Consider the following 13952-nt stretch of genomic DNA (forward strand, 5'->3'; position numbering starts at 1 on the left):
TATTTTCTTGATTAAATCGATTGGATGACTGATGGTACCGACAGAATTGAACCAAATCCGACTATGTTGCGCAGCATGTTTGTCTGAATTTGTGCAATGATCGTGTCCGTCCACATTAAACTACGTGCTAAGGAAAATAGATTTCCACCGCACACAAAGTAACTTTTGTAGTATTTACCTCCATGAGGTAATGTGCCTCCATTGATGCGTTATCTGAGGTTTAATTAACACGTTAGTAACACCAATGTGAGCTTTTATTATGAAGATACCCACCGGAAGTGCTTGACGATGTCCTATGCACTTTGATGCTTGACAACTAACGGGAGTGTTCGGTTTCTTGAGTGTCGCAGTTTCCCATAGAGCAACTTCCTAATTCATCCTCGTTCCGAAAGCGAGAGCAGCCATGGCACAGGCACTCAAAGAAAGATTTGAGAAGTTCCTCCATGAAAAGAACCTTCTGACTGACGTCCTTGCTAAAGTCGAAGCAAAGACCGGGGTTAGTAGGACGTATATCGCTCTCGGTGAGTGTTGACAGACACGGAGATGGAAAAAGAAGAAAGACCGCATTGACGAGTCGGCGCGGTAACAGTCGGAGCTTTTTTGACGTTTAGATGCCGAGAATGATTACATAGGTTTTAATGTATCCAATTAATTTCTAACCAAAGACATTTTAAACCTAATCTTGATTAAATGTTGAAGGTGATTTGTATGTAACAGCTGTGTTGTTTTGTTCCAGCTGTCGTTGGCATAATCGCTGTATACTTGGTGATCGGTTATGGAGCCTCCTTGCTGTGTAACCTCATCGGCTTTCTTTACCCAGCGTACATATCGTAAGTAGACTGGGCAATATCGAGGAGGGGCCACACCCACCAGCATGCACACGCTTACAGGCACGAGCACGCGCGCACACACACACACACGCACGCCTCTGTTCTAAAGTTAACATCACTGGCACATATATCCTATTTATTTTTATGTTTGTACTGTAATCAAATAGCCTGTCTATACCTAACAAATTTATCAGAGTAGAAATGTTTTAACCAGTGGCAGGCCGTGCATCACTAAGGCCTTTAGTGAACTCGTACTTAGTCCGATTTGAATAAATCCCCCTCATATTAGCATAATTTATGACACCACAGCTGGACAAATAATATACAGAAAGACACTTATGCACTACTGATTGAGTATTGGAGCTTCTCTTGAAAGGTCCGTCTTGAAAATGGCCTCGCAAGTGTATCTGCAATTAAATCCACACTTTTCCACCCTTCGGCCATTGTGGTTTAAAAAAGCAAGAATATATTTTAGATTTTCGAACGCTCGCCAATTCCGACTTTCTGGTGTGTTGATTCTGCATAGTGCTGCCCCCTCACAAGTGATTATCCAATCAAAAGACACGTTCATCACCTTCAACGTAAGGCCAGCAAGAAGGCCTTACTGTCATCGACTTGTGTTCTGATTGGCTATCACAACTGTCTATCACCTGTTAAAGCCCCTCACTTGCACAGAACAGACGCCCGCATGATGATATCTGAAGGCCTCGGACGACTAGTGCGTGCTACTGGTATTATGAAATCTGCCTGGCAACACGAACTTGCTGAATTCTGATTGGATAAAAACTATAACCTAGAAATTCAATACTTGGATATAATAGATCAATGTGAAGAATATGATCATGACTTCTTGATTATGTTAGGCCAACAGAGAAGGCCTTGAGTGCCCACCACTGGTTTTAACCTGTCACTGTTTTTCACCCTGCAATACAGTGATCAGCCATTTTGAATCCGCACATCAAGGCTAGATATGAAACACATGACATACTTGAGTTCTTTCATATGCTGACTGTTTTGCTGGAGGCTGTGATATGTGAGACATTTGGTTGCATTCCAAATGTTACAACTTCACTGTGGACATTTCACTACAAGTTCCACTGTCGTTGAAAATTGATTTCATTTGATCTCGGAAAAGGTGTATCATCCCTGCTTTTGGTGCAGGAAAAACAGGACCATACACAAGATAGTGCTTACAGAATATAAATGTAAATTCAGAGCGTGGTTTTCTGTGTTGCAATTGTGAAGTATATACTAGGATATGCAAACCCGTAATTTAAAGGTCAACGCAAGCTAGTATTACTTGCACACAAGTTGCAGACTCAGAAGACATCAGTTAAAATCAGATACAGAAAAGACAATTCTTTATAATTATATAAGTGTGTGGGATTGAGAAAGGAGGGACAAAAGCTTTCTTAGAGTCTTCCCATGTTTTCCTTCAGATAATCTTGTGTTAATGTGATAAACATTTTTGAGTCAACAAGCTCGGGTGTATTTGCAAAGGGAAAAGAAAAAAACCTCGTGCAAACTATTGTGCTGTCACCAATGTATTCAATTATTGCAAACAGATTTTCTCTTATCGAGTTTTTGGGATTCATGGCTTCTCTGCAGCAAGTTATATTGTAATAGTATCATTACTATTTATTTAGTTATAAAATGGCTTTACAGAGCCAATCATTTAATTTTCAGTTCAGTTTTCGGGTCAAAAAAGGTAGTATTTTTTAAAAATGTTCATAATTTTTAAAGGTCATTCAATTGATAGCTTTTAAGACTTGTTGGGCTGAACCTATTTTTTTTCATACATGTCCCAATAAAGGTTCCCAAATGTTAGAGAATTATGTGTTGAAGTGCTAGAAAAAAAAGAAAAGAAGAGCTTTATCAAAAGTGTCCATCTATTAGAAGGCATGCTCATCAAATCATAGCCATATAAAAAAAATGGGGCTCGGCAGTTAATACTTAATACATTGCTGACTTATTGAATTAGGACTCTGTATCAGCAGATTCTCCAAATCTAGTGACTCAGAGTCAGATGCTGAAAATGTGATCAGGACATCTCTGTAATAAAATGGTTTTAAATCATTAAATTTTTTCACTGTCCACATAAACAGCACGGCATTTTGTCTAGATTTTACTGGGTTGTCTACTGTGATCTTGTGATAAACTCATTACTGGGAGGTGCTGTCATTTTCCCCTGTAGTCTGTAAAGCTTGAAAAGACTTAAAATGTATCACAACTTTCTTCCACATGTTACCTTCCTAGAATCATTAATCGTCTTTGTTGCAAAGTGCTCTTGTTTACTTTGATGTAACAGTAATGAATGCTATGACTTTTTCAGTAAACAATTTTTTAAAAAACAATTTCAAGTTCATGGCAAAAGAGCCATTGAACTATACCCGCCAGTCATCATTTTTTATGTTTTAGAATTTGAAGAAAAAGGTGTGGCTAACATTACTTACGGAAATACAGTTGAAATAAAAAGTCGACACACCCCTGATCAAATTGCAGGTTTTTGTCAAATAAAAAATGTGGTCAAGATAACCTTGCCAATGCAATTGAAAAAATTATTTAAAAAAACATTTGAGTAGGGAATTTTGGGGGGTTTGAAAGCACTGTTTTTCTTTCAGTGCATTTATAACTGGCGTCAGTGGATTTCCAATGTTTTTGCGGACCCCCTACCCGGCTGTACAATAAAGCTCTATGTCCAATATCAACGCACTTTTATATATCAAACTGATTGGATGGCCGGTGATACCTACAGTCTATCATTAAACCCAATAATACTACGCAGCAAAGCCAGAAAAGTGTTCAGATCGGTTACATCAAGTTAGCCAATACATATAAAAACTCCCGCAAGTACAAAAAGTCTTTCACATACAAAAAGCAATTCTCCAACAACGGAAAACTATCACATGACTCATTTACCGTTGTCACATGACTTTTGGCATAATTTTCCACTTTGCAAATCTACGCAAAAATGCCAGAAAACGCGCTCCACAACAGCAGGTGGCCCTGTTAAATCAGTTTAAGGCAGCCATATTCCCCCCCCCCCCTCCAATCTGTATTCAAGTCCGCCAACAGGAAAATTTATGTTACCCACGGACACGAATACCGATTACGTTTCTTACAATTTGGTGTCCGTGGGTAACATATTAACATATTAATTCATGGTTCATTTTTCTTTATTTTAGCCTAAGCATAACCTACTGTATAAGACCAAAAAATGTACGTATAATAGATGAGATTGTTTATTGTAATACAGATTACATATATTTTTTGCTTGTGTTTGTTAAAAAATGAAACCCTTAAAAATCCCAATATTGAGGGGGAAAATTTGCGATCAGGATAATTTTTCAAAATCGTTCAACCCTCGTATATACAAGTCAAATATGTAGTGGGATGTTCTCCTATGTGGGTTTAACTCGGCAGGGTTGACACACAGAGCAGCCGTGTTGATATGAATAAACATAGTCTCTCACCAACTCTGTGTGTTTGTACTTGGGTGAGTGTGACTGTCAGGATCTGACCCCACCCTCACTAAAGGTGCGTTGACAAAGTTGAAGTATCAGCCGAAAAAGGCAACCACACCTGTGTAAACAAAGTACAATTCTCCCAAAATTGTTTGACCTTCTTATGTGCGGATGTACACCAATGCTGAAATGAATACATTAAAAATGAATGTGTGATACTAATCGACAAAGATGCAAATGAAGGACATTTTGACTATAATCATAGTTTTAGTTATTTTTGTTTTATAAATGCAAGATGTATTTTAATTAAGTATTTATTTTTTTAAGAGTATTTTCCTTATTTTATTTTGTGAACAAAAATGATTTTTTCAATTTGAGCTTTCATTAACTGTTTCACATCACTATCAAATCAGTTGTATATGTTCACCCCATTTCACATGTCTAAAATTGTCGGGCAAAATTTAAAACTGACTGACGCGATCTGAATGTGTGTCTTTGTCCTATCTTATTAATTCCAATTTATTTTTGAGAGTATAAAGAGAATAAATATTGTCAATTTGAGACCTGAATAGGGAATCAATGTTCTAGAACATCTTAAAATATATACAATCAATCCATGTAATAAAAAAATAAACAAAAAAACAAGAAGTGCGTTAACTTTTTGGGACCTCCGGCCATCTTTAGTTTTTCAAATAATTTCCTTATCTCATGCAAATTCATCCAGTCATTCGGTTGTCTCCATGTCCTTCATTATATGCAGGACGTCATAATGTCACTCAGCATGTGTAAATCTGTCATCGCCCCAACAAAATCTACTGGCAGAAGTGGTACGTAAAACCATTTTGACAAACTGGATTACAGAGTTTAGTGGAGTTTGACGAAAAATAGAGTAAGTAAAATACTGTGTTTGTCAAAAAGGGTGTGTGCATCCTAGATGTTTTGACAGTTTTTTATTTGCGTTGAAGGCCAAATGCTTACATTCTTCATTTGCTTGATTTTTTTTTTCTTCTTTTTTTTGTAGCCACGCATCATATTACTCCAGTAGACAGACACTTTGTGCAGAGCACTGTCTCACATTTGCATACACAGGAAGTGCGTGTTTCTTAACAAGGCCCAATTATCAGAGTGTGTCACTGTAACCAAACCATTGTTGGTGTGTCATGTTGCAAGTAGGACGACGCGTAGCCTCGCCGAGCAGAAAACCACTTCTTAACACCCACACGTTAACGTACTGAGAGCTGCAGTATGATCAAAATTGTGTCCAAATACAAATGGAGAAATTATTAAACAAAATTAGTACGTCAATTTACTATTTTAAAATTTAAACCAGAATGCAGTAAAAAGCTCCAGACTGTCAACTTTTAGACTTGAATGAATGTTAACATACGAGTGATATGATGACGTTTGCATGTCTACTCTGCAGCATCAAAGCCATAGAAAGTGCCACCAAAGATGATGATACCAAATGGCTGACTTACTGGGTGGTGTATGGACTCTTCAGTGTGGCCGAGTTCTTTGCGGACATCTTTCTCTCGTGGTTCCCATTTTACTACATCGGAAAGGTAATCTGGCTGCAGTTTATTGGCATCCTGTCTTGTTTTTATCATGTCTTTAGATTTTAAGTTGTCACTGTGATGACTGAGTTTGATGGAAGCATGTGGCCAAGCATAGAATAACTCAGGACAAATAAACCAGGTTGCTTACACAGATTCTGTTGGTTTGCAACTGTAAACCACTACATCCTTCATGGAGATTGACGCTTTAGTGATTTGAATGGTAAGAATTGAATATAAAGCCCTCTTGGCTTACTGGTCGCCTTCCAATCTATCACTAAATGACAGAAACAATGATAGTTTCAGATAGTGGATTATTGATAAATTTATTGTTCATTTAAAAAAATGTGGCTTATGAGCAAGTGGAATTTAATGTAGCTTCATGTCATGGGCAGTTTTATGAGACGGTACTTGTTGTCTTACCAGTGTGCCTTCCTGGTCTGGTGCATGGCTCCAACTCCTTCCAACGGCTCGGTCCAGATTTACAATCGCATCATCCGCCCCTTTTTCCTCAAGAATGAATCCAAAATTGATGATGCGGTTAAGAACATAAAGGATAAGGCATCAGAAGCTGCTGACAAGTTCAAAGATGAGGGTGAGTACTCTGGCTCGGACTTAACCTCTTTTTACGGATTTGTTATTGATGTTGACAGGAACAAATAAGGACCAACTGATATGGATTTTCTTTAGGTCAATTCCGATACTGGAAAAAAAATTATTATTCGCATGATAAATTTAAAAAATATAGATTGTGAAGATGCTGTAAATAACGAGACAACGGCAGACACAGAAACGCTACAAGCGTTTCCCTTTCAAACCCTCTGTATACTGAAACATTTAAAACTCCTTAAAGGTAAATGTCCCTGTGAATCTCTCCTTTGTGGGTCACCACAATAAAATGAATAGAATACATTTGGGGTTCCTTAACACGTTCAATGAGAAAGATATGAAATAGTCTGAACATTTCAATGTTTGTCGATGGTTTGTGCTTTAGGATTTGTTTAACACCACTACAATTACATTGGCGCTAATCTGGGTGCGTAGCACTATGAGGCACATGCTAGCTTGCGCGTGCTAGCTCGAAAAACACAAAAAATGTATCTCTCATGCCATTCATATCCCAAAAAGAAATAAAAATAACAAAACAAAAAGATCTCTGCAATGGATTCTGGGAGCCAATCAACCTCAGCCAATCAGATGGCTGTTTAGAGAGATGTGAGTGGTGTGCTTTGGGCAGTGTTTTTTTGTATGTTTGTTTTTTTTTTTGCTGTCCTTTGTCTAAACCTGTGACGTTTCTTGCTTGCAATAACATGAAGGATAAACCAGACTACGACATAGTTCACAGAATTTATTTGTCACAGTCAATTTGGCGCACAGTAATCTTCGACTTTAACCAGCAGGGTGTGCTAATATGCACTCTGAAATGCCCTAATGGAGTTCAGGCCCGTTGGTTGAGAGAATGGAATGTGTACAGATCTATGGGTCTCAGTTTCTACACAATGCACTTTGCATTACAGGGCGTCTCGTCTGTTTTGGGGAATATATGGGACTTTAAAGTGCGCTTTGTCTTCTTGAAAATACATTTTACGGTGGGTGGTATGGGGATGAATCTTTGTCTTATGTTGTGTCAAGGTGTCGCCGGTCGGCGAGGAGGGGGAGGACCCAAAATGCGAGGAAGCAGGGAAAAGGGGTAACTTAAAGGGAATTTATTAACTCAATCAAACAAAGACAAACAACGTGGCAGGGTGCAAAAAATAACAAAGGCAAACTAAAACGTGACTAAACGGGATCAAGGACGAGGAACAAGGACAGGGACAAATGCTGCGAGAGCGGGAGCGGGAGCGGGGGCGAGAACGAGATCAGAGAGCGGTAGTGACAGTCCGTAACGGGGCAATGCACCGACACTGAGTTGTCGGCACGGGGTGTTTAAGTAGTCAAGTCATTAGGGGAGCAGATGGGAATCAGGTGTGTGACGATTAACGGGGAACAGGTGCGTGGCTGGTGGGGACGAGTGCTGAGGGGAAACGCCCCACTCATCTGACAAAATAAACAAAACCCAGGACATGGCAAAAATTTGAAAAATAATAACAAAAAACCTGACATGACCGACACGGGTCATGTTGTATGTTGTTAATATCTTTTTTTTTTTTTTTAAGGCAAAAGTCAAAAAAATATTTTACGGGTTCACAGATTTTAAGAGACATGGTTAATTGAACATTCAAAATTGTCCAAAGGTGTGATTGTGAGTGTGAATAGTGATAGTTTGTCTATGTGTACACTGCGATTGGTTTACAACCAGTTCAGGGTGTACCCCGCCTACCACCCAAAGTACACTGGGATGATATTGCACTGCATGTCCCGTGGGCCTTTTGCGAGCAGATCACGTTTGAGCAGTCGCCAATTTATACTGTGTAGAACTCCTTTGAATGAGTCACGCACGAATCAACCAATCAATCACGCTCACACATGGGTACATAAAACAAAATTCACATCTGTCCAGAATCAACACACCACACATTGGCAACAAGTACCATGTCCAAGTAAAAATCATTTTCTTGTTCACCTTTATTTACTAGATAATGCCTTTTTCTTTGCCATTAACTTGACTTGTATCTCATGCACTGATTTGCATTTGCTGACTAACATCAGAGCAGAGTGATTGTCACCGACACCATTTTGCATACTGAGATTGACCATGAATATGTTGTTGTGACTGCTACACAACAAATAATAATAAGTCTCCGCAGTCTCTGAATAGTTAGTTTTATTTATGCAGTAATAAGTTAAGAAATAATATATAATACACATTGTAGAATTGACAATAAAAGCCATGTTGAATCTTGAATTCTGCTGTGGTCTTGAAAGTGTTTTCATGTTCGAGGAGGATTGAGAACCTTTATCTGGCTGCTGAACAGCTCGCTCAAGCACATTTTAGGTTGACAACAAAAGATTTACTTAGTGGTTGAATATCTTCACACTTCATGGGTGGGCACGTACTCCAGAGACCCAACATGACTGCCGTAGAAAATATTTTGACTATTTAAACATTTTGGTGGGCATCCACGGCAATCACAGCCAAGGGTGTGTAGACTTTTTATATCCACAGCTTTTGTGTAATACTTTAAATCCAAGTGTCAAATCTCATGATTTGCTGAGTTGATACTTTTATTATATTATATCTGAAATATTATTATTCATAATATTTGCAATAATTACGACTGCTCATCTTTCTTGCTGCCATTAGTAGGCACGTGATTTATTTCAACAAGGAAATGCTATGCACTATCATTTGAAGGAATCTACTGCATGGATGCTTCCTGTTTCGTTAGTCATCTTGCCCGTGTGTGTGTGTGTGTGCGTGTGTCCACAGCCAAGAAAGCAACAGCCAACATCATGTTTGAGGAGAAGAAGAGCTCCTAATCAGGACCTCTACACAGGATCGTCTGTGCAGCTGTTTCAGAAAATAATGTTGCCTTCTTGTATTTAATGCATTATTTGTCTTGGTATGTTACGTCTAAGCCATTTCCCCGGTCAGTTTACTTGTTTGACAGGTGACTGTACGTTGCCCTGATCCTGAATGAACCGAATAAACGCCTAACTGGAATGTTTGAATGTTTTCTGCCATAAGATGAAAATATAATGATCTCCAAGAAGCCCTATATAAAAGTTGCATCCAACTTTTTACAGGAATAAACTAGTGATGTGAGGCATGGTGGCTGGGCATGGCCTGGTGAGGCATTGGAATTTGGCAATTTTAGATTTTCAAATTTCTGAGCGAAACAGAGCGGCATATTTGTGATTAGCAGCCCGACAAAGGAAGTTATCCAAGAGTTGTTGTCCTTTTACTTTGTGTGGCCTCGCAGCGACATCAGCTAGCACCGGCCAATAAAAAAACACCACAAGATGATGCTGCTTTTTGCGTGCGTCCAAACATGTCGTTCGTTTTTTGTATATTCTCAAATGTGGCGTCATCCTCAGTTGTCCGCTTTAGGTTAACCAACGACAGATCGTTCAATCTGACACTGACGTAGCTTCACCTTGGAGTTCACTTTTATTTTCCTTGGAGGTTTTTTTGGGAACTCGCAAATCCAGGAGGTTGACCACAGTTACATGGATCTTAAATTTCTGAATAATATGTCCAACTTTAGTCACAGGAACATCAAGATGCTCTGTTGCTGGTCTTATAGCATTTACCTTTAAATGTGCTTGTCAGTAATTTTCACTTCCTCTGGTTCATATTTAGTGGGGTACACCAGTGACTACTTGTCACCACTGGCGGCTTTGGACAGTTTTACCTGGAGTGGTGAGGGGTTGTAGGAGGTTCAGTTGGGAGGTCGTAGGTTATAACACCACACACACATAAAACATCAAATTCAGGTTTTAATTTCTGCCATTCTCTTGCAAGTTTTATGCATAGAGTTGCCAACCGTCCCTTGCAAAACAGAATTGTCCTGTACAGTGAACCCTCACTACTTCGCGGTTCACCTTTCGCGGGTTCAGTGCTTCGCGGGTCTAAACAATATTCGGGGGCATTGTAGTTTTGCCGAGTGGCACGACGGGGCGCTGGAGCAGTTAGACGGCCGGCGTGCGCCGAAGAAGAGCGTGGGCGAAGAGGAGAGTGGACGAAGAAGAGCACGTTCCCCCGGGCACGATCCGGGGCGACGTTTCGCGCGGTTCGGACCGTATGAGAGCTCCGGAGGAAGCCGGCCGGCGTGCGTGACAGTTACGCCGAATAGGAGCACCTTCCCCGGGCACGGGCGGTGTCAAGCGGCCCCTAAGTTTAACCGAATGGAAGCTCCGGAGGAGGAGGGCATGCTCGTGTCACAGTTAAGCCGAAGAGGAGCACCTTCCCCGGGCACGGGCGGGGCGAAATGAAACCGAGTTCAATGGAACGGAGACACGCTTCGGGGGAGCAGGTCCGGCGTGCGTGACAATTAAGCCGGAGAGGAGCACCTCTTCCACCCGGGCACGAGCGGAGCGCGAGGCTGTCAGTTATGAATGAATAAATAAATAAATGAAGAATGCCACCTTTCATTTCACAGGGGACACCGGACGGCGTACCAGCAGGTAAAAGTCGAAGTAATTAAATAAATACAAAAAGAAGTAATTGAATAAATACAAAAATAATGGCTGGGGAATAAAAAAATGTTTTAATAATATTTTTTTTTTTTGTTATAACATGAATTTCACTCTCTCTCTCTCTACCTGTAAATATATATATATATATATTTTTTTTTAAGCATTTTTGAAGGTGCGCCGCTACTTCGCACTTTTTTTTTTTAAGCATTTTTTAAGGTACGCCGCTACTTCGCGGATTTTCAGTTTTCGCGGGTGGTCTCGGTCCCCATTAACCGCTATAACCGAGGGTTCACTGTATTTAGAAATATAAGCACGTATTGAGTTAAAAAATAGTCCGTAAAATGTCACTGGAATCAATGAAGAACATTGCTCTTGATATGACAATTTATCAGTGGTGGGCACTCAAGGCCTTCTCTGCTGGTCTAACATAAACACGAAATCACGATCATATTATTTGCATTGATGTGTTTTTTTAAAAAAAAAATTTTAATTGAGAGTTTTTATCGAATCAGAATTCAGGTAGCTTGTGTTGCCAGGCAGATTTCATAATATCAGTAGCACACGCTATTCTGAGTTTGTGCGTTCTGTGTGAGTGAGGGGCGTCAACAGTTGATTGACTGTTGCCAATCAGATCATGAATTCTCACTGGCCTTACATTGAAGGTGATGAACGCATCTTGTAATTGGATACTCAACTAACGCTCACCAAAAAATTCAACACTAGGATATAATATGACATCAATGTGAAGAATATGATCACGATTTCCTGATTATGTTAGGCCAGCAGAGAAGGCCTTGAGCTCCCACCACTGGTTTACTGTCACGTTTCCTAGCAACTTTGTAAATAGTTCACAGGTTCTGAGGTTTCCTGTTCTCTGGGGAGGCTGTGAAGGCAACAGGGGCGTGTATGGCGGGAGGAAAGAAGCGAGAGAGAAGAGACTGTTTTTCATAACTGACACTGACTGACAGTGGAGAACACAAACTATGGAGACAATGTAAGGAACATCTATGATAAACATTTTGAATTTAGTATTGTTATGTTCATATAGCCAGGGGTGGCAACTGGGGTTTAAGTCATTTGAAGGAGTGGCAGGTGCCACCCCTTCACGTCCTGTAAAATAGCTTATGCTTGTCACCCTTTAAATAGGCCGACTGACTGCTTAGTTTCAAGTTTGAAGACACCTGTGATGCTAATTAGAGCGCACACCTTGCTCGAAAATGTCCTAATAGTTAAATTATTTTCAATATTTTTGGACCAAGCCTGTTACATGAATGTTTTTTCAAACAATTCCACAACTTCAGATTTTCAATGATTAACTTGAATTACTTTTGTCAGGTTCACGTTATTTCTCTGACAACTGTGGGGTTTTCTTTCATTTTCGCTTAACATATTAGGATAATGAGGTTTCCTTGGAAAAATAAATTCAATCCAAATTTTTTTGGGGGCGGTAGGAGTGTTGGGTTGATACCAGAAATTCCAAGTATTAAATATAACCAGTACTAGAAAAAATGGAGAGGAGAAGCGGAAAAGATAATGGATGGATGGACACGCACATGTTCATAGGCTCTATTGCCTGGTAAAACAAAAACCACAGGAGAGCTTCAAGACAAGATGGCGGACACTAAATTGGACCTGATACTGATGACCTGGGATATTTGTGGATGGGAATAATTGGTGATAAGTATTAAGGTCCATTTACCGATGGAAGCTTTGTCTGAAGCTAACAAATTATTTCATCTTGTCTTTGTAAACGTAATGTTAAATTACATCTCTGAGAAATCTTTCAGGTCTTGTTGGTGTATTTTCAGCTCCATTGATGTAGTCAAGGTACAAATAATCCACTTTCACCATGCATGCATACACAAACATTGCATTGACTCTGGTGCTTAATCTGCCTCTGGCCAGTCTTAATTAAAGTTTTAATTTAGACCTGTCTTACCCTAAGTCTTTTTTAAAAACAGGAGTTAATTTAACTCAAGACTATAGGAGAAACATGAGACTATTTTAATACATATCTAAGGAAGTCGTGTCAATAAATTCTGGATTAAAATGTGAATTAATCTAGAACTATAGGCGTAATCCCAGTGAAGGAAATTAGAGCAAAAAAAATTAAATCAAGAATTCCAAATTGGAAGATGTATCATTTCATAGTTATTCCTGTCCCCAAAAAGTCACCCGCAGTCCTCCTGAATGACTACCGTCCTGTTGCTCTCACGCCAGTCATCATGAAGTGCTTCGAGAGACTGGTTCTCCAGCATATCAGGGACTGCCTTCCTCCCACTCTGGACCCCTAACAGATCCACTGAGGACGCTATCGACACTGCTCTGCATGTTGTGCTGGGCCACCTGGAACAACAGCAGAGCTATGGCAGGATGCTCTTTGTGGACTACAGCTCGGCATTCAACACCATCATCCCGGACATCGTCGTCGCCAAACTGGACATTCTCGGCATCCCTGCCCCCACGCGCATCTGGATTAAGGACTTTCTGACCAACAGACCCCAAACTGTGTCGCTCGGTCCCTACACGTCCTCCACCCATATGCTGAGAACCGGTTCCCCTCAAGGATGCATACTGAGCCCTCTCCTTTATGCCCTCTACACCTACGACTGCAGCCCGAACCACGGTAACAACACCATCGTCATGTTTGCTGACGATACGACAGTAGTCGGTCTGATCTCGGGAGGTGACGAGACAGCCTACAGAGAGGAGGTCCAGAGAATGACGGCTTGGTACAAGGACAACAGACTGCAACTCAACATTGCAAAAACAAAGGAGATCGTCATCGACTTCAGGAGGAATATATATAATAAACAGTTAAACAGCAAATTACATATTTATTCTATCAATTTTGAGGATAGCAAACGTTTCTCATCTCAAACTCTACTCAATGTTCAATGTTTTTATATTTTTACACATTTCCATTAAGCTCCTCCTCTGAAGAAACAACACATTTCTTTAGTAATGCATTTTCTATTTAAATTACACTCAATGTGCAAGTTTTCAAACAGAATAAAAAAAAAAAG

General features: G+C 39.9%; 1 protein-coding gene across 1 annotated transcript; it reads left to right on the top strand.

The window, feature by feature from the left end:
* The first annotated feature begins 302 nt into the window (after positions 1–302).
* Positions 303–9451, top strand: reep5 (receptor accessory protein 5). Its single transcript, XM_088281799.1, has 5 exons — positions 303–521; positions 737–830; positions 5718–5856; positions 6274–6442; positions 9218–9451. The coding sequence occupies exons 1-5, from the start codon at positions 404–406 to the stop codon at positions 9265–9267; spliced, it is 570 nt and encodes a 189-aa protein (XP_088137925.1). The 5' UTR covers positions 303–403; the 3' UTR covers positions 9268–9451.
* The last annotated feature ends 4501 nt before the right edge of the window (positions 9452–13952 follow it).

Source organism: Idiotropiscis lumnitzeri, chromosome 18 (genome assembly GCF_059441095.1).
Source record: "Idiotropiscis lumnitzeri isolate Australia: NSW breed Sydney's pygmy pipehorse chromosome 18, RoL_Ilum_1.0, whole genome shotgun sequence".
Taxonomy (NCBI): Eukaryota; Metazoa; Chordata; class Actinopteri; order Syngnathiformes; family Syngnathidae; genus Idiotropiscis; species Idiotropiscis lumnitzeri.